Raw genomic sequence first — 21,207 nt, forward strand, 5'->3', positions numbered from 1 at the left:
TTATGGTTACACTTTTCTTCTGATTACAAAGACCCTAAATCTTGGGGCACCTGGGTGGCTCAGTCAGTTGAGCGTCCAACTTTGGCTCAGGTCATGATCTCATAGCTTGTGGGTTCGGGCCCCATGTTGGGCTCTGTGCTGATGGCTCAGCCTGGAGCCTGCTTTGGATTCTGTGCCTCCCTCTCTCTCTGTCTCTCCCCTGCTCGTGCTCTGTCTCTCAAGAATAAATAAACATTAAAAAAAATTTTTTTTTAAACAAAGACCCTAAACCTTATAATCAGCTTTGAAATCTGATATATTCTATCAGCTTGCTTTTATAGTTCTACACCTGCCGTATTCAGGTCATCTACTTTCTTTATAGACAGTATCTTTTTTCCCCCTGTAATAAAAACAATACATGCATATGGGAGAAAATTTGGAAAATACAGTAAGGACAAAGAAAAATTCATGTTATATGCTATTGAGAGTTGAACATTAATGCTTTTATATGTTTTGTTTGTTTGTTTTGTTTTGAAAGAGAGTGTGTGAGAGGTAGAGGAAGGGAGGGAATGTTAAGGCTCCACACCTAGCACAGAGCCTTATGTGGGGCTCAATCTAACGACCCTGAGATCATTCATGACCTGAGTCGAAATCAAGATTCACACGTTTAACCTCCTGAGCCACCCAGAATCCCCCTTATATGTTTTCTTGGAGAATTTTTTTTGTGTGTGTATTTTATAAAGATAGATGCATATATGTTTGAATCCCTTTTTCTGGTTAACTTTATATTTAAGCATTTTAACACCATTTTAACACCATTTTTTTAAAGGTATTTGAATAGCTTTATAATATTAAATTATGGAATATTGGACATTTAGATTGTTTCTAATTATTTTTATTTCTTTGTAAGTAATGCTGCAGTGAACATATTTGTACAGAATTCTGTGTTCTGGGGTGTCCCACATCAGGCTTCACACTGAGCGTGGAGCCTGCCTACAGTTCTCTCTCTGTTTCTGTCTGCCCGCTCCCACACTTGTATGCTCTCTGTCTCACTCTCTCTCTAAAAAAAAAAAAAAAAAAAAAAAAATTTTTTAAATCTGTGTTCTAAGTTTTGCTAGAGTCTTTAGAATACATTCTTGGAAGGGTAATTCCTGGATCAAAGGCATAAACCTCCTAATGATCTTGATTAGTTGTACTAATTTGCATGCCCCTGCTCCCTCACCGGTTAAGGTTTGTCATTATACCTTTGCTAATATGGAGGGTTATGTTTCAAAAGTGTTATCTATTATGATGTGCTAAAAGTTATTTACTGCTTTATAAGCTAGTAACAAGTGACACTTGACTGACCTACACTGTGCTAGCCACTGAACTAAGTATCTAATGTTTATTTTCTCATTTAATAGTGAACTTGAAGTGTATGTATATTTATTAATCATTCATATTTCTGTTTTATACTCTGCTTATTTTCCTTTTAGTTTTTCTTTGCAATTTGTATGAGTAATATCTATTATGGTTCTATACTGTATTTCATTCCAACAAGATAGGAAAAAAAATCCTATCTTGTTTGCCTGTTGATGTTAATGATTTTCATTGGTCACATATAATTTTTCCTTTTTTTAAAAAAAAATTTTTAACGTTTATTCATATTTTGAGAGACAGAGCATGAGTGGGGGAGGGGCAGAGAGAGAGGAAGACAGAATCCAAAGAAGGCTCCAGGCTCTGGACTGACAGCACAGAGTCCAACACGGGGCTCAGACTCACAGACCTGATCATGACCTGAGCTGAAGTCAGAGGCTTAACCGACTGAGCCACCCAGACGCCCCAATATAATTTTTCCTTTTTTATGTAATCAAATATATAAAACCTTTTTTCTTTAGACTATTTCCATTGCTTTTATGATTAGCCAGTCAAGCCCTGCTGTATCCAAGGATCAGATATTCACCTGTGTTCTCCTTGGTTTCATCTGATTTTTTTTTTCTTACTTTTAATCTGCTTGGAACTTTAATATTCTGTTCAATGGTCCCTATTTACCATTTCTGCTTCTTTTTGAGTCCAACCGTTTTTGCTCCTTCCCATGTGGACTGTTGCACCAGCAGGCTCTTAACCGCTCGGTGTCATGTGGTCAGGCCTGTGGATTGTTGCCAGAGTGAACCTTCCCAGAACAGTGGAGCTGCTCTGTTGTTTGTCGTCTACAGAACTCAAGCCGTACTGTTCGGCCCTGCCCCTCATGGTCCTCACCGGTGTCAGCCTGCCCTCCGTGTGCTGCCCCCACAGCCCCTCCTCCACCCACTCCTGCTTGCGTCTCTTGACTCTGCTCTCTTAACCGGGGCATCTCCTCACCCCTTCCCACCCTCAGTCCTTTCCTGTTGGAATGAATGTTCATAGTCCTTGACCGACCCCACCAGGGAGGCCTAGGTTCACCTCTCCATCCCACACTGGGCTGTGGGGCTCGCTCTTCCTGGAGTCTCTACTTGTTCCTCTGGAACAGTATTTATCACAGCTCACAAAAGCACTTGATAGGGGTTTTCTTCTCACTAAGAATGCTTACCTGTCAGGTGCCTGGCTGGCTCAGTCGGAGAAGCATAGGACTCTTGATCTCAGGGGTGTGGGTTTGAGCCCCATGTTGGGTGTAGAGACTACTTAAATAAACTATTTAAAAATGGAAAAAAATGAATGTTTAACTTGTAAGTCAAAGTAGTACACATATATTTACTATAATCTTGTACTTGGTTTTGTGTCAAGGTTTTATGCTCGTACATTTGGAATAATTTGATTCCAGTTTTATCTTGCCTTAATTATATAACATTTTTGTAGCACAAGTATTATTTGCAAAACCGTTTATTTAAGGTCTCTTCCCAGTTGATGCCAGCCTCTCTCAGCTAGAGGGTTGATGCAGGAGAGTGCTTGTGTGTGTGTTTTGCACTAACACTCATCCAGTGCCACCCCAAAGAAGACTTCCCTATGTGGCTCAGTCTCCTTTACAAAGCAAAAATAGTCCTTCTTGTTTATGAGAGTCTTTTTTTTTTTTTTTTTTTTTAATGTTTGTGTATTTTTGAGAGAGAGAGAGTATGTGAGCAGGGGAGGGGCAGAGAGAGAGGGAGACACAGAATCTGAATGAAGCAGGCTCCAGGCTCTGAGCTGTCAGCACAGAGCCCGACATGGGGCTCAAACTCACGAACCTTGAGATCATGACCTGAGCTGAAGTCAGACATTCAACCGACTAAGCCACTCAGGCACTTGCTCATGAGAGTCTTGAGAATGAAACGTTCTTTTAAATTTTTGTTTCTGAGAAGGACTGTTTTAAATGTAATCCATACAGTTATTTAAATAAACAAAATGTGGGGCTCCTGGGTGGGTCAGTTGGTTAAGGATCCAACTCTTGATCACGGCTCAGGTCATGATCTCGCATTTTATGAGGTTGAGCCCCACATTGGGCTCTGCACTTGCCGGTATGGAGCCTGCTTGGGACGCTCTCTCTCCCTCTCTCTGCCTCTTCCCCGCTTGCTCTCTCTCTCTCAAAATAAATAAACTTTTTAAAAAATTAAATAATAAACAAAATGCATGTTTTCACATGGGTAAATATTAGATCATTGTCCCTTTGCCTGCAGCAGAAGCATATCCATTTCTGTGCAAACCTGAAAAGAGTTGGCTGTAGATCTCCTGTCTGAAATGCCTTTAAAGGCTTTCAGCTTATAAGTCTCTTTACAATTTGCTGGTAAGACTATTTTTGCAAACAGTCCTATAAGACAGATGAGGAAAAGCTTTTGCCTCTTTTACTGAAATCTCTCCAAATCATCTAACTCCTTTAATATACTCTCCCCTGCTCCCTTAGCACTTTGTACTTGTCCATATTACATGTCGCATTTACCACCAGGCCATGCCCTAATTAGCTGTGGGTTACATCTCCATGCTAAAACACGGCACTGCTTGAGGGCCAGCTCTATATTTTCTTCTTAGCTCTTGGCCATGTTGGGAGATCCTCAGAAATGAAGAGTCCAGCTCTAGGACCTCTCATTCCCAACCCTTTACTTAGAGAGGTTTTGAGGTCATTTTTACGGAGAATGAGCCTCGGGAAAAGATCTTTCAGGAATACTCGTGTATTTCCATCACTTCCAGGACCACACACATGAATAAACTTTGTATTCTACTGTAGGTTTCCTCCTTGGCTGTGATATCTACACTAGGTTTGGTTTCTGTGGCCCTCCTATAAATTGTTAGTTACTATGGAAATGTGAAGACTATAGACCAGGCTCTGTCATGACCAGCTGTAGCTTTAGGTCAGTTTTTTGGACTGCTTTCAGGATTTGTTTGGTTTCAGAAGAAAACAGTTGTGGACTGGATTCTTTTTTTTTTTTTTTTTTTTTATGTTTATTTATTTTTGAGAGAGAGACAAAGTGCGAATAGGGGAGGGGCAGAGAGAGAGAAGGAGACACAGAATCCAAAGCAGGCTCCAGACTCTGAGCCGTCAGCACAGAGCCCGACGTGGGGCTCGAACCCATGAACCATGAGATCACAACCTGAGTCAAAAGTCTGACCAACCCACTGAGCCACCCAGGCACCCCTGGAATGGATTCTGTGTGTGCATTAACAAGGCATAATAGCCCCTGGTTACCTATTGTTATTTTTAGTGTTGGTAGTAAGTGTCAAACCAAAAAAGGATATTTAAATAAAGGGCATTGCCTCATCCTACTTTGAGTTCAAGGTGCTGGGAAGCTCTGCATTTGTAATGGGAAGCTATTACTAACTACCCTGGAAATGAGGTCTTGAATGAGCCATAACCACACCTTGTGTTTTATCCATTGTCTCCCTCTGGGGAGCTGAACACTTTATAAACATTAACTCTTTTACCCTCTGGGCACCTCCACTTAAAAGGTAAATAAGACTGAAGGCTCTTTCTTCTCCAATATAGATGAGGCGGCATCAGCCCAGTGAGGGAAATGACTTGATCTGAGGCGGGGGAGGCGTTCATGGCCTGAGGTGTTTGGAGTCCCAGCAGTGGACCCTGACGCGTGGTGGCCGCTGACACACCCCCAGGAGACGCAGCGCTGCGTGGTTCCCCTCTCTGCTTCTCAGGCGGGTGGGGGTTGGGCCTTTGTCTCACGTGGAATGTGAAATGCTGCAGGGACACGCAATTGTTCTTCAGCGCTTTGTGCTCCTTTATAAGAAAGAAGAAATCGATACGCATTTTCTCCTGCACGCACTTGGCAGCACACTGCCTCCTCGCCTACCTCTCCTACCTCTCCGTCCTGCAGGGAAGGCGCGGCCGTGCCTCACAACAGACTCTGCCGGCTTCCAGGCACAGAGGGGCACACTACTCCGTTTGCACTTAGCAAGTAGGCTTTCTAAAACCAGCCTTCTAACTGGGATCCGTCGTCAGACTGCTGGGTTCAGTGACTGGTTGGTGAACGAAGCAGGGCACGATGGCCCTGTTGCAGACATCTGGAGGCCACGGGGTCCTGGTCACTACTCCTGGGGAAAGTTAGGTGGCAGGTGTCTTGGACAAACCTTTTTTCCGGGGTGCCTGGGTGACTCAGTTGGTTAAGCGTCTGATTTCAGCCGAGGTCATGATCTCACAGTTTGGTTTGTGAGTTCGAGCCCCGCATCAGGCTCTGTGCTGACAGCTCGGAGCCTGGAGCCTCCTTTGGATTCTGTGTCTCCCATTCTCTCTCTCTCTGCCCCTACCTGCTTGCGCACACTCTCTCTCTCTCACTCATAAATAAATAAACAATAAAAACGCCTTTTTCCAAATTTCTGATTTACAGAAAAGAGGAAGAAGTACTTTGAAGGACACTATTAAGAGCCAAAATAGCCTGACAGTTGGAGGGCATCAATTTGTATTCTATCAATTAATATAAGTAAACTGCCCAAGCCAGAGCTCTGTCTCAGGGCATATTTTATTTTTGAATCAGAAAATGTGGTATTGGGGTGTCTGGGTGGTCCAGTCGGTTAAGCTCCCAACGCTTGATTTCATCTCAGGTCGTGATGGAGCCCCACATCGAGCTCTGTGCTGACAGCACAGAGCCTGCTTGGGGTTCTCATTCTCTCTCTCTCTCTCTCTCTCTCTCTCTCTCTCTCTCTCTCTCTCTCCCCCTCCCTCCCTCCCTCCCTCCCCCTCTCCCTCTCTTCCCCTCCCCTCCCTCTCTCCCCCCCACTTGTGTGCTGGCTCTCAAAATAAGCATTTTTTTAAAAAGAAAATATTTATTAAAAAAAAGAAAGAAAATGTGGTATCGATACCTGTAGTTTTGTAGCTTCCTGCCATTAAGCAGTTAAGTGTGGGCCTTGAATGATAGAGAATTTGCTGCCCTTATTAACAAATGGCAGTTTAGGTGACAGCAAGCCTAGCCTGCGGGGCCAGGGCATGCAGTGCCCGTCTAGGTGAGGGTGCCAGAGCCACGGCCGTGGGTGTCCTGCCCACCGGAGATTGTTAGTGCTGAGAGCGTGGATGAGATTGCCAGGGGAGAGTGGGAGAGGGAAGAGAGGAGAGCCAAGAATAGAAGCGAGGAAAAGGTCTACACCCCTGGCCTGGAGGTAGATGAAAAGACAAAGAGGGAGGAGGAGCAGGGGAGAGCACAAGATCCTTGCACCCCAGGGAGGAGAGTGTCAGGACTTGCCCCGAGGGCCCAGAGTACCTCACACCACCAGGTGCCTGGTGTTTGTGTGCTCGGTGCTCACTGCTTTTGTTTGGAATGGTGCTGGTTTTTTTAGTCAAATACGTCCTCCACCTGATTACCAGAAGCAATAGAATGCCTTGCTGAAACTCTGTGGGTTGCCAGTAAATACCTTCACTAATTTCCATGTGTTTTGACCCCCAAAAGTAGGAGTTAAACTGGAGCTGAGAGATGCGGCACACGCTGCCCCCCAGGCCCCGGGTCGCTGGGCAGCAGCCTTGATAGGGACACAAATGTAACTCGCGTGTCAGTCTCCTCTTCAGTGCGGTTGGAGGAAGTGATTCACGTCTAAGCAGTGAAGCATCCCCTGGCTTTTAACAGGAGCTGTTAGAGGGGCTGCTGTTTGAACAAGGAGCTTCATCTTCCTGAAGCCAGCAGTCACAAAACCGTAAACACAACACTGGCCAACTCTATTGCCGGGATCGTGGTGGCTTGACGTTAATATTAAACATCTCCAGCAAGGCAGAGAGCTCTGCAGCCCAGCTACAGAATAAAAATAAATAAAAATAAAGAGAAAACCCTGCTAAAAGCAGTGAGATGATTTGTCGTCTTTCCTTAGCGAGGCCATTTGTCTTCTCTCGCATCAAATCTGTTATAAAACAGTCAAACTGTGAAAGTGGAAATCATCCCAGGAATATGGAATATTAATGCACAGGAAAGGAGGCAACATCCCTTTTGTCTAGAGTGCCACTGTCCCCACCCCCCCCCCATCTCCACCACCCTTATTTCTTGCCAGTCCACCAAGGTAAATTATTTTTCTTTAAAAGAATTTGAAAGACTCAAAGCTAGCGGTAGGAATGACAGAAGTTTCAAGTATTTTTCTTCCTTTGTTTGAGTGGAGTGAGTGTAGCCGACTTGGGAACCAGAACAGAGCACAAGTGAGGAAACCGGGACAGATTCCACCCCTTGTTCGTCTCGCCTCCCTGGCCCTCTGCCCTCGCCTTCCTTTCCCCAGCCTTTCAGTTCCTTTGTTTGGGCCCTCAACCTGCTTCCTTGAACATTTATAAATCTCGAGTCTGTCTGATCTTTAGGAGACAGGCCAGAGGCCACATGTCACCATCTGTAATTTAAAGCTGCAGGGCTAAAAGCATTTGCAGAGGTTTGAAGGACCTAGTTCTGACCTGACCAAAAGAGCGAATTGGAACAGACCTTCTAGAGTCTCCTTCAAGCCCAGGGAGGATGGTGATGAGAGCAGACACACTAGGTAATTTATGGGCGCAGTTTGCCGCGAGCCACACCACTGGCCGAGTCCTTAGAACCACGTCGTGTACTGCCACCTCGTGGCGGATTTGGGCGGCTGCGGTTCAGCCCGCGGCTGCTTAGAGACTTGCCTGGTCTCCAGATTTAGGTAATTAGTGATGGATGTGGGCCTCCTCGGAGTCCTCTCTGGTACTTTGCTAACTTGATCCTCTTAAGAAATAAGTCCTAGGTAAGAGAAGGCTGCTTTCTTTTCTTTTAACCTCATTTCGTGTGTGTGTGTGTGTGTGTGTGTGTGTGTGTGTGTGTGTGTGTGTTGGGTTTTGGTATGGAATTGTGATGAGATTTCAGGAAAGGAGCCTGTGAACCACTTTTTGTTGCTGGGGGATGTTGGGAGGAGAGTAGGGGAGAGAGTTAAGGGCTGACCTTTGGGCTATATTCAGGATCCAAATTTTCTGTCGTGATTTCTGTCTGTTGTCCTGACTAACTGACACTGCCTCCTTATAAGGGCTGCGTGTGTGTCTTCACTTGGATTGCGTCCCTAACAGTCCAGTCTCAGAGACCCGTTCCAGCATGTGTCTGCCTCGGATGCCATTCCTGTGACATGCTGGGGTTCACCCTCTGCCACAGCCCCCAAGGAGCACAGGGCAATTGCTTGCCGTTTGGATCAATATATTTCCCCTGTTAGGCCACAGAAACATTTCTCAAGCGACTTTCTCTCACTCGTAAAGTCACTGATATGGATGAAATGGATTTGGGTCAGAAGAAGCAGAAGGAAAAAGATTAAAGGAAGGTACTATTTTGTGTCTTACGTTTTGGGGAGCAGATCACAAAGCATTCAGAGGGGCAGGAGGACCGCTTTGTTTGGTGTCATTGATGGGGGTCAAGGAATAATTGGCAAGATATCTTGTTCAGTCGATATTTGGAAGAGAGTGGAAGCTCCATGAAGGCAGGGGAAGTGTGAGAACAGAGGAGGGAATAGAGTCGCCTGTTCTGCCCACTTTGGATTAACTAGGCTGCACCAGGCGCATCAGGATTAGCTCAGAGGATCTGAGGGCCTTACTGTCGAGAGAACTCCAGGTTTCATCACAGCAGGAATGAACTGTTTCTTTTCACCCAGCAAAGAACAGATTTAGTTAGGAGAAGCCGTCAAATAATTGAAATGCTGCCACAGGGAAGGGCAGTCAGCTCTGTTTTCTCTCTTGGCTCCGGAGGGCCAGGGGCCCATGGGTGGCAGTCACAGAATGGCAGAGTTGGGTTCAGTGTGAGGAAGAACGTTCATACGTCTCTCCCAGTGGAGCAGGTCCGTCTAACTAGACACATTTACTGGGTCCATTTGCCTTCCCAACTCAGCTTCTGCTGTGTCATTCACAGCCTCCTCATTCCTACAAAGTCTAATGAAGCTCACCTAGGCATCCAGATAGGTGTGAGGCGCATATCATACGTTTGTGTTGTGTTTTGAGGCAGGGACCTCCTCTAACCATGTTCATGAGCTTCCACAGCACGAGTAAGTACATTGTTTTCAGAACACAAACGTGAAAAAAGGCAGGCTTCAGTTACATCGCCAATGATTTTTCCCTGCTGGCCAGTGTGAATTTCTGTTCCGGCTGTTCCTACACTGACCCCTAAGGATTCGGATTTGATCAGGATTCTGCTGGTTGGAACCCTTAGTCTGTCTTTCCCTTTGTGTGTTTCATCATGTTTTTATTCTTAAATGGCTACCTAAGGGCTTGAGTGAAGTGGCAGCAAATGCTAGACCACTTTTGTGTGCAGCACAAGGTCCTCAGGGTGCAGAGAGAGGGAGAGGCTAGAAAGGAGGAGGGGCCAGGACGCATTCTGGGATGCGTCTTGTGTATTTAGGAAGACACTACCCCCCCTCCCCCCGCCCCAGCCACAAAGCAACAAATGAACAATTTCAAATTAATCAAGGGCAAATTATGTGTATAATGTTAATCAGGAAAGCAGCGATACTGTCTCCGCTGGCACATTTGGAAGCCTGGCTTCCAGCTCCTGCCTGTAATACTTGCTCGGGGAACACGATGTACTTTGGGGACTGTGCAGGCTCCTTCAGGGAGCAGTGGCATTGCTGCTTTCTCAGTGCCTGCCTCTGGCCACGGGGACAGAGGGGGTTCTTGACAGCTTTGGGGTTTCCGGGCCACAGGAGGAGGAGTGCGGTGTTCTGGAGCACAGCCAGTACAATTGTTTCCGTATCCCAGTGCTGCAAGCTACTGACCTAGCAAATTGAAAGCCCCACACAGATCATGTGCAGGTTTAACGTGTCTCTTCGTGCCGATTGCCCGAACAACAGCATGAAAGGCTCCGGTTTGTGTTGCGGTGGGAGGTGCACACGAGGAACCGAGGGGAGCACACTGAGGTGCACACACTTGGGGCTGCAGTCTTCTGTACACACGCTGCCCCCCACTTCACCTCGGGCCGCCGCAAGGCTTGCCCACCACCCGAGTGACCGTGCTGCACGGATCGCTCAGCTGTGGTACTTTGAGTGTCTTCAGGAGAATCCTGTAATAAATAAACCTAATCCTGATACACACACACACACACACACACACACACACACACACACACACACATTCTGTCTTTATGGAAAATGGCTGCTAATCCATGATCATTTTTTTTCCAGAAACAGGTTTTATGATAATATAGTAAAAATATTAAATTAGAAAATGCCTCACTAAGGGTTATAAAACCTTACTACACTAGAGATAGGTAATTATCCCCTCTACAGCCTAAATGACAGTTTAAAAGAAATAAAAATGTTAGTGCTCATTACTTGCTTTTGTAGGTTGCAATAAAGGGTAAGTTAAATTTTAATTCAAGGAAGAGCCCCTGCTATCGACCTTCTACCTTAGGTCCAAGTCTTGTTAATTACTCCGTGGGTTATTCTCCTGCATGACACGAACATTAATACATTTTCCACAGTGGACGTTCCCACTGGCCACTGAGGCTGGGAGTGTGGGGGGAAGGGAACAAAGAGGGGAAGGCGGTGCAGCTCAGTGATTCAAATCTTGATTCTTTAAGTGGTAGGGAGCAGGAATTACGTGTTTTTTTTTTTTTTTTTTTTAACCAAGTTCATTATGCATAGCCTTAAGGGGACCTCAAGTATTAAACTATACACTTACCCTAGAGAATCAGATGAAGACAAGGTTAACCTGAAGGATTGATAGTTTAGCTTCTCTGCATGGCTAAATCCTGGTTAGGAAAGATGCTGCAGGGAAAAATGTTCCATGCAGCAGAAGGCAGTCTGACCCTCTGTCCCATGGTGCCTTTTTATTACCTAGTTTTATTTTTAGTTTTGTTTTCCTTGGGATGGGGAAAGGGGATGTGGACATGTTCCTTTTCAGATGCTTTTATCTTCCCCCCCCGCACTGGCACCACATCACACGCCTGTCTGGGTTTGGGGGAAGTATGCAGTGCTCCCCCGCCCCTGAGTCTTCACACTGGGGTGCGCAGAGACTCCCCAAGGGGAAAGTAGACGCGCATTTTTTGAGAATTGATTTCCAGATGTGTGCTCTTTCCCGAAGTGGGGCTGCTTAGGAATGCACCTGAGCAGGGGCTGTGGGTCTCCCTCACCTGACACACAGCCCGCCTGAGCCCCTCCTCTCTGAGGCGGAGGCTTTCTGCCCACTCCAGGCCCCCTAGCAAGAGCATGGCTCCGTACTGGTGTGGGATGGAGAACGGAGGGCACTGGGCCTGGGTAACCAGTCCCTGTGGGTCAGATGGTCCCAGATCTTTATTTTCAACAAAATTGCAAGAGAACCTAATTGAGCTGTCAGCTCGCAGATCATTAAAACCAGTTTTTGGTGGTAGATCACTATGTGCTTTGGGGGGGCATGTAATTCAGAAGAAATTGAAAGAATTGGGTGACCTTGCCGTAACGAAACTCTCTGATGCCCATCTACTTGTTCACGTGACTTTTCTCCTTACTTGTGTCTGCAAAAACCAACAAGCAGGGATAGACTGGATGCTGAGCACTCTTTCATTCTGGCACTAAGTGCTGTTCACCACGGGTACATGAAAAGCCTCATCCATATCATGAAGGCATGCAGTTCCAGTAACATTTTATATATTTACGTGTATTAAATGTTCACCAAAATTATGTTTTATTATACCATGGTATATGTCGATTTTATCATAATAATTATGTAATAATAACACAATCCAGAAGTACTTTTTAATTACCTAGAGCCTTATGGTGTCAAGAAATTAAAACATTTTCATTTCAGGGGCCACCCAGGTGGCTCAGTCGGTTAAGCGTCCGACTTCGGCTCAGGTCATGATCTCACGGTTCGTGCTTTCGAGACCCGTGTCAGGTTCTGTGCTGACAGCTCGGAGCCTGGAGCCTGCTTCGGGTTCTGTGTCTCCCTCTCTCTCTGCCCCTCCCCTGCTTGTGCTCTGTCTCTCGCTGTCTCTCAAAAAATGAATAAACATTAAAAAAAATTTTTTTAATACTTTCATTTCAACTTCTGAAATTTCAAAATGTGTTTCAATTTACATACTTGTTTTTTGTGGCCAAGAAGTATTAATAGGGTGATCAATAAAAGACTTTCAAGCATAAAACAATTAGGACAAAAATCTGTAGGGAAGAATCAAATGGAAATACGAGCTTAAAAAGGAGAGGATGCTGTAAAATTTCCAAGTTGAAGAGTATGTTTATGTGTTATTTAAATGAATGATGATGAGTATCGAGTCAGTATGGCATATAGTTTCCATTGGGTGCATTACAAAAAAAAATCTAAGAGTTTTATTTCAAAAGTTAGTATTCACTATGTTCTGGTAATTATATCCTCTGTAACTATTAAATTTATTGAGAAAAATTTTGTGTCAGCTTACAAAATGTGTGAGGGGGCTGCATGGTTTTGTGAAACTCTGGGGCTCAGAGCGGCCACGGTGTCCAGCCTGGCATGTCCTGCCGCACAGAGCCTCTGCGGGAAAGACGCACTGGGGTCACGCTGAGCAGAGCAGTTGGAGCCTGGGGGCTTCTTCCCGGTGGTGCCACGGTGCTGGGGCTGAGAAACAGAGGGCCGGGCAGAGAAGGGAACAGGAAAGTCTGTTCGAGGCCATCACCGTATTCTTGGTAAGCGATGGTAAGACTGGAATGGCTAGTGGAGGCCTTGAGGGACGGGGGAGTCTGAGATGCTTTGAGGGTAGAGACGATCCCTGATTGGTGGCAGGTGATGAGGAAGGCACGGAGCTGCAATTACTAGGAGGTTTTAGATTGGAATAATCCCTTACTCCTAGTCTCTCTCAAACTATTTTGAGATCCCAGACCCCTCAGCTTTCCAAGTTGCTTTGCCACTAACAGCTGCATATGTTTGTCAGCTTTGTCCACTTGAGTGTGAAATGATGTTCTATCAAAACATGGGTTTCTGCATTTCACTCTCTGCTCCCGACATGTGAACCCTGCTGCGGCCAGTAACTGCTGCCTTGGTCCAGGCGCTTCCCTGCGATTGCAGCGCCGAGTGAAAGCATTTGCTGGGCGGTAATGATGGGGTCTGGGGCAGGCGAGCAGGGAGCAGGGAGAGGTGGGAAAGGGTGTGATTGCCAAGGCCTGAATAGCAATCCCTCTTGCCAGCCAGTGCAGCCTTAAAGCCATACTAATCCTTTCTGTCGTGGCCACTCCCCCCCCCTCCCCCCCGCCGCTTATTGCCTTTGAATTTTTTGCGTTGAAATGGCGAGAGAGGCTTGTGCTTATTGGCAAATAGGCCACGGTGCGATACGGGGAAGCATCTTTCATGTGATGGAGCTGGTGATTCGGAAGCCACTGCCTTTGGAAGCGAGGCTGCCTGCCTCTCGTTTGCATCTGGTCAGAAGCGCCCTCCAGCCTTGTGCTCTCCGGCTGGCCAGGCCGAGCAGGCAGGTGTACAAAGCACAGGAACAAAAGAAACAACGGAGCCCCTGGTCAACCTGAGGGCTTTGTAGGCCTCAGAGCTGGCTGGTGGTTCAGGGTGAGGGGGAGATTCCTGTGATAATACTAAAGACCCACGGTTTCCTAAGCCACACACCTCTGCCCACACTATGGTCCCCAGTATGATGGGGTTTGGCTACGTTCTGGGCCACTGGACTTTCTTCTTTCGGATCTTTCCTTTTTTTAAAAAAAAGTTTTAATATGCTATTTTTATTGCTGGGTTTTCTAACGATCGTACCTCTGTTCCCACCCACAACCACAGCCACAGCAAGATGACTTCAAAAACAGACTCCTAAGTTTTTGTGTTGAAGTCTTACTGAACCCACACAGCTGTTTGAGGGGTGGTGGTTTGGTGTTACGTTTTGTTTTGAAAAGCAGATTTGCTGAAGATGGCTCTCCGATTATGAGGCCACTTGTAAAAGCCTGTTTTCTTAGCCACGACAGCTGGCTGTCTTTTTATGGTTCAATCTCAAGAGTGTGAAACAGCAGGCACAGCTTTCTTCTGGGGTCGTTCCCTCACTGGCACAGGACCTCAGCCCTGTGTGCCTGCTGTCCCTCCGTGAGGATTAGTGGTGGGGCCATCACACGGAGTGCAGCCATGGGTCACCTGCCTTAGGTGGGCCGCGTTTCCTCCCTCCGTGGCTCTCCACCCTCCTCAGATCCCGCAGGGAGAACCTGCCCTCTGTCCACAGGGGAAGTGTCCTAGAGCTCCTGTGACAATGGCAGGAGGGACCCCACCCCAAACCCACCCCTTTTTAGATTGCCAGGCCTTGACACGTAGCTTTGGCCAGGTGGCTGGATGTGTGTTGCATTTGATAACAGAAACAGAGGTTGGAAGTGATACTTTATTTTCCAGGGCCCAAGACCCTGGCATACTATCATTTTCTAAATTTCGAAACCCAGTTCTAGAAATAAATTAGCCAATCGAATTATTTATTAGATTGAAAATAGATAAAAGGGGCCAGGGGAGTGGGGAAGAGCCTTGCTTCTATCACCAAACAGCTGCACATGTGATAGTAATTGGAATCTTGTTGCTGGGTCATTTTCATTGTTTTTCAAGTACTTCCAAGTCCAAGAAAATGTATGAAAACTAAATCATATCCCCCTACATCCCATGTCTGATTGAATCCTCCTCGTCGTGCGGCAGTCTCATACATCCTATTAAAATATTCAATCTTGTTTTCTTACTTGAAGAGCCTGTCTGTAAAGGGCAAACTTATAGAAAACTCATTCCCTGGAGACAGGTATCTAGCCACACCGGACTATTTACATATTTTACTATTTGATCGGCGCTTCTAGGTTCTTCCTTCCTTTGTATTTGTGAGTAAGGGCTGTGGGATGCATTTTTAATTACAGGGCTGTGTTTGCAATTGAAGAAACCGATTGGGGCATTTCCCAGCTTCTTAGTTCTTGTTTAACCTTGCAAAGTTAACCAGTTTGTTTTGTTTGTCTTCCAGGACAGAGTTGTATCGATCTCTTTTTGGGCAGCTCCGCCCTCCTGACGAAGGCCAGAGGGACTGACAGTGCCCATCTCTGTCGCTGCGGACCTGAGGCAGGGCCTCTGAACACCACGGCGCCTTAGCCAGGTCGGCTCCTCGTCGAGCCCCGAGTGGAGGAAGCCATCGGCCAGCAGGGTCGAGCACATTGGGAAGTCCCAGGAAGGGGTGCGTGCAGAGCACATGCCTGCTAAGTCCCGGGAAGCCTGGAACCAAATGTCCCATGTCTTCCCTGCCCCAGTCTGCCAAGGACCGGTGCCCCACGCCCTTTCACCATCACAAATAAAGAGTATTGTCACTGCCGCGCTGCCACATGTGATTTCTTAAGCAGCAGAGTAAGTCTGACTCAGGGCTCTAGAGGGGTGATGGTGTTTGTTGGGAGGGTTTTCACTTTTTTTTCTAGTCAGCCTCCTCTCGCAATACAAAACCTCACAGGAGCAATAATTCTGGGCTGAAATGCTGCTTTCGGGGTGGATAACATTTGGTGATTGATCATGGCTCTGAGGAGCAAGGAATCCCCAAAAACCTATGAACTATGCCCACGAGACTTTGTAACATGGAGGTATTTGCTTCTTTGTTGCAAATACAAATCCCTGCCTTCTTTAGTTTTACCCATAAAGATTCTTCCAGAGCCCTTTTCCATTCTCTCCATTCCTAAGTCACTTTATTGAGATCAGCTCTGGCGTAAATCTAGCAGGAGGAAATGATTCACTTGTTTTTCATCCAGAGGTCAAAAGCTGGAAATTAAATCCCCATAAGGGGGATTTATTGGCATGCTGTGGTCAATATGCAATGAAGATTATCTTGCGTAAGTAATGCGTGCATGCCGGCATCTGCAACTGACCACCTCCCGGCTCCTGGGCCCACATCTTCATGTCGCGCTATGGAGTTGAGAAGAAGCGTGCATTCATTTGTGGTGCGTGAGTGGTCACTGTTGGTAACGTCAGGTTTTGATACTGTTTTGAAATGTCAAAAGCAGGTGACCGATCTCGGTGCCTGGGAATCCCCACGTATCACTGTCGTGGTGTCGGGACCACTAAAGGCTGGGCTCCAAATGAAGTGAGTCCTCATTGGAATCTGCATCACAGTTTAGTATTAACATCAGAGTGTCTGCTGAGCTCAGGATGGGGCAGATTGCGGGGAGGAGGGTTTTTCCATCTCACATTAATTGGACCTTGGTACATGGTGATGTGTTTCTCTTGTCTGCTAGTTACCTCTTGGGCTTGACTGTCAGGGAAATGTTTAATTTTCAGTGTGCCTCTAGTTACCCAAAAGATCAACAGGAATAGAGTTCCCCCACAGTTACTCCCTTCAAAATGATCACTTTTTAAAATAGAGAACATCCAATCCTGTCCCTCTAGCCTGAGGAGTCTGGATCATGCACATTAGAACAGCAATAAATGACCTCTTAACACCGTGCTTCCGGTGAGCCGGTTGCTAACATCCATTTCCTGAAGAGATGGAATCTTTGTCACAGTCACTCTTGACCTGATGAAGGAAAAGATTTAAACAGGTACTCCAAAATATTTGGAACCCAACGTGCTTAATTAAAATGAATTAAAATCGGGAGAGATGACAAAGAACAGAATTTTCAGTAAAGAGAGGCTTGCATTTTAAAATTCAGAAGACCACCCTCCTTCCAGCCAAGAATAAATTGGAAACTATTTTAATTGACACGGATACTGCAATTCAACTGTTACTAGAAAGACAGATTAGTTGATTGATTTGCATTTTAATAAAACTAATACTTTACATTTTGGTAGCTAATGCTGATTTTCAAATGAGGTGAGAACAGTTATCAAGAGTTTCAATCCAGGGCCCTTTTTCAGTGTTGACTGAAGCATTCCTCCCTTTTGTGTGAAGTTTGCTTATTTTCTTTTTGCCCAGCCGACTACTTCATGCACGACACTCACGAGCCACAGAGCTTAAAGACCTCACTGGAACGGGCGAGGCGGGGAGCTGGTCACAGTGGGGCTCCCCAGCGCCCACTGGCTGCGGCCTGTGGGTGGTGGGCCCCTCCCCTGGGGACAGAGGATAGAAGGCTGGTTTCTTGTCTGAGATGATTTTACATTAACAACTAATTACAGAAAAAGTGAAGGGAAAAATAAGTCTTGGCTGTAACCCTACCACCCAGAAATAGCCACTTCTCATTACTCACCAAGTGGTGCTTCAGAGCCATCTTGCCTGTACAGGCGCCATGATGTGGAGTAACCTAGTCTCTTCTCCCAGGGGCAGCTGGGGTGGAAGACTTGGTTTTTACTTCAGACTATTTGAAATTTTCTACTCACCTTTTAAAAACAAGGAAAACAAAACACCCAGGCATGCGGCCATACCCCTGCCCCATCCACATAACTCACATACACCACCAGTGTTATGCATTTTAATATTCATGGTACAGTAAGAGAGGGGCGCCTGGCTGAGTAGGTGGAGGATGCCACTCTTGATCTCAGGGTCGTGAGTTCAAGCCCCATGTTGGGTATAGAAATTTCTTAAAAATAAGATCTTTAGGGATGCCTGGATGGCTCAGTCGGTTAAGGGTCCAACTTTGGCTCTGGTCATGATCTGGTTTGTGGGTTTGAGCCCCACATCGGGCTCTGTGCTGACAACTTGGAGGCTGGAGCCTGCTTTGATTCCCTGTCTCCCTCTCTGCCTCTCCCCTGCTTGTTTGCTTTCTCTCTCAAAAATAAATATTTTAGCGGTACCAGGGTAGCTCAGTCGGTTAAGCAGCCAACTGCGGCTCAGGTCATGATCTCGCGGTCCGTGAGTTCGAGCCCCGTGTCAGGCTCTGTGCTGACAGCTCGGAGCCTGGAGCCTGCTTCAGATTCTGTGTCTCCCTCTCTCTCTGCCCCTCCCCCATTTGTGCTCTGTCTCTGCCTTTCAAAAATGAAGAAATGCTTTAAAAAAAAAACACTTTAAAAAAATAAATATTTTAAATAAATGGAATCTTCAAAAAATAGTACAGGTTTTACAGATATATATATATATATATATATGTATATATCTGTATATATATATATATATATACAGATATATACATATATATATATTTACAGATATATTTCCATGTTTTTACAGATATCATTTAAGTAATTTGCTAACTAATAATCCCATTTTAGGCTTGTATCTTCAGCACTTAGCCAAATCCCCCATAATTGAACATTTATTAATAACTATTTACTATAATGAATAATGTTACTGGACAGTGTACAAAAGCTTTTTTATTGTCTCTCAAAATAATTTTTTTCTTCGCATATATTTTTAGGAGTCAAGTGAACCAAGGGAAAGAGTCCAACTATTTTGAAGGCTCTTGGTTCGAATTTGCACCCTCACTCCTCACTTGCCTTAGGCTGGACCATTTCACAATAAAGGGTGTGGACGGGAAAATAGGAGACCGGCCCAGGAATCTTGGTTTATTTCCTGCTCCTCAGGGAACCCTTCAAATCGGCATCCTCCTCTGGGAGGATTAAAGAGCTGCTGCCTTCAATGTGCTTGGAGATGCTCCAATGAAAGATGGCAGATAAATAGTGACACCATCATGTCCCTCCTCGGCCCCCGTATCTTTTTTTTCCTCTCATGCTTATGGTATGAACAGCTAGTTGTGATGTTTTCAGAATTTTTTTTTAATATAATTTATTGTCAAAGTGGCTAATATACCATGTGTAAAGTGTGCTCTCGGTTTGGGGGTAGATTCCCGTGGTTCATCACTTACATACAACACCTAGTGCTCATCCCACTCTAAATCTTTTTTTCTGCTGCTAGATCGCTTGCCAGTTGCTCTCCACTCTCCCCTCCAGTTTTCAGGCTCTTGCTGCTTTCACAGCTCTCATCCTGGGGATCCCTCAGATGGGTTTCCCTTGCCTCGTGTGGGTGTGCATTCCTCCCGGCTTCTCCGTACAACCTTTAGTGTGTAGCCATTCTCTCCAGGGGTCGCCATCCAAGACCTCTGGTTGGGCATCACTCAGGAACCCTGAGACCCAACAACACTGAAGGAAGTCAGCTCCAAGCAGTTCGGCGCCAGACTCTACCATCCCTAGCTTGGAAGAAGCTTCCTTTTAGAGGTCGAGTTCCTTGGCCCCCGTGTACATTGCAAAGACCTAAGATTACTGCCTCTTTACCCCTTACCGTTTCATCCAGAGGGAGCTGAGTTCGAGGCACAGAATGAGTCCAAATGTGATGTTTGTCATAAACCTTGGAACCACTCCCCAGGACACAGCAGCCACTGTATATGGAATGTGGTGATGCCAAGATCCATGTCTCCCTGGGCCAGACTCACAAATGAGGCAGTCACCTGTCTCAGCAAAACTTTGCAGACAGGCAAAGGATGCCCCAGAGAAGCCCAAGGCGGTGGATGCAGAAGCGTGAGTGTTTCACTCCAGGGCAGCCCCCTGCCCCTCTGCCGACACCCTGATAGTGTTGCCCTGTGTGTACTTGTGTTTAATAAAGGCAAACACAAGCAGCGAGGCTTGACTCAAGCGAATGAACCTTGTTTTCTACATCGGAGTCTGTGCTTATACTTTTTAAAGTTATGTCTGTGCTTGTGTAGTGGGGGAAGTTGTGTTAGGAATTAAGCTTGCCTTGGTCATTTTTTTTTTTTTAAGTTATCTACTTCATTTTCTTTCCGTCTTTCTTTACTTACTCTTCCTTCATAACATCTCAAAAATAGTTGCCAGCCACTTGGTAAGTGCATTATCTCCCCTAAGTCCAGGGGATCCATATCACCCCGCTGATTTGCACATGTTCAGTTGGTGCAGCAGCTCTAGTGATGAAGTCCTGGTCACCTGCTCCTGGCCTGGGCTGGAGGAGACAGTACACGGTGGAGGGAGTGTGCTTGTCCAATTTTTGCTTTCTCTTGGACACACGTAGGTTGCCTTTGCCGCGTCTTTCTTGCCCGTCGAGTGGGGTCTGCCGATAGGGTACTGGTGCAGCCACATTTATATTCCTGACAAGTCTGCTTCATTTATCTCCCCGGGTTCAGGGTTCTCAGTTCATTTGTCGAGGTCAAGGACACTGAATTCTCAGGAAAGAAAATTTAAGAGTGTTAAAAAAACAAAACAAAACAAAAAAACCACCCACCACCACCACCAATCTCGCCGCACTGATAGGGTGGAAAGAAAAATATAAGGTCCCCCAGGAGGCACTGTGACAGTAACACATAAAGGTCCCTGCCCCCCCTCTTCCCACCCCACCTTCCCCTTTATGGGCGGATTGGAAATGATGAGCTCCGTGCACTCCAGCCACCAGGCTCCCGGCACGTGGCTGGCTGTCTCCTCTGCTCTGCACCCCAAGGTAGGGGGTGATGGCTTTCTTCAGGGCTGTGTTACTCGGCTCCGGCAGAGACCTGGGGACACAGACTTAGTCTGGAAATGGGTTTATGTAGAGTTTGGAGTAAAGGACATATATGAATGAAAGGTGGAGCGGAAAGAATCCTGGACTAGAAATAAAACCGGCTAGGGTTTGACCTTGAGGAAGTCGTTTGACCTCTGGGCCTCAGGCTCCTACTTAGTAAGACGAAGGTCAGCTGAACACTTCTAAGACAGCTGTGCCTAAGTAAAGGCAGCTTCAAAGACTGGGGTTTATTTAGCGCAGGCGCAGGAATGTTGTTGGTGTCCGTTTATTCAGATGTCGTTGACCGCCCGCTGTGTGCCAGGCCCTGATGGAGGCTGAGCAAAGGGCTGTTTGGGCAGGTGACCCAGCCACGAGGTGCATGTTCATTCCCCTCTGCTGTAGATTCCGCGTGCTCCAACTCGGGTCTGATGAAACCCCTTACAGGCTGGAGGGCACTCCTGGGAGGCCAGGCTCCCAGCCCCTTTCCAGGCGTGGCGCTACTTTCCTAGGTTCTGGTTCTCCCGGGTGAGACGGGCAGGAAGGCAGCAGATTGCGGCTGGTGGGCACTGACTCCTGGGGCTCTGCCGCTGGCCTCAGAGTCCTGCCTGCAGAAGGCCAG

At 46.3% G+C, this 21,207-nt stretch overlaps 1 protein-coding gene across 2 annotated transcripts in view; it reads left to right on the forward strand.

Moving 5' to 3' along the window:
• Positions 1-15,565, forward strand: part of AATF (apoptosis antagonizing transcription factor) — a 105,593-nt gene extending 90,028 nt beyond the window's left edge. The window contains exon 12 of one of the 2 annotated variants that reach the window (XM_058705455.1): positions 15,225-15,565. In XM_058705455.1, the coding sequence (XP_058561438.1) occupies positions 15,225-15,288 (64 nt within the window). In that variant the 3' untranslated portion in view covers positions 15,289-15,565. Of the gene's footprint in view, positions 1-6,968; positions 7,161-15,224 lie in introns of those variants that run through there. The other variant, XM_058705456.1, reaches the window with a different exon arrangement.
• The last annotated feature ends 5,642 nt before the right edge of the window (positions 15,566-21,207 follow it).

This window comes from Neofelis nebulosa, chromosome 16 (assembly GCF_028018385.1).
Source record: "Neofelis nebulosa isolate mNeoNeb1 chromosome 16, mNeoNeb1.pri, whole genome shotgun sequence".
NCBI lineage: Eukaryota > Metazoa > Chordata > Mammalia > Carnivora > Felidae > Neofelis > Neofelis nebulosa.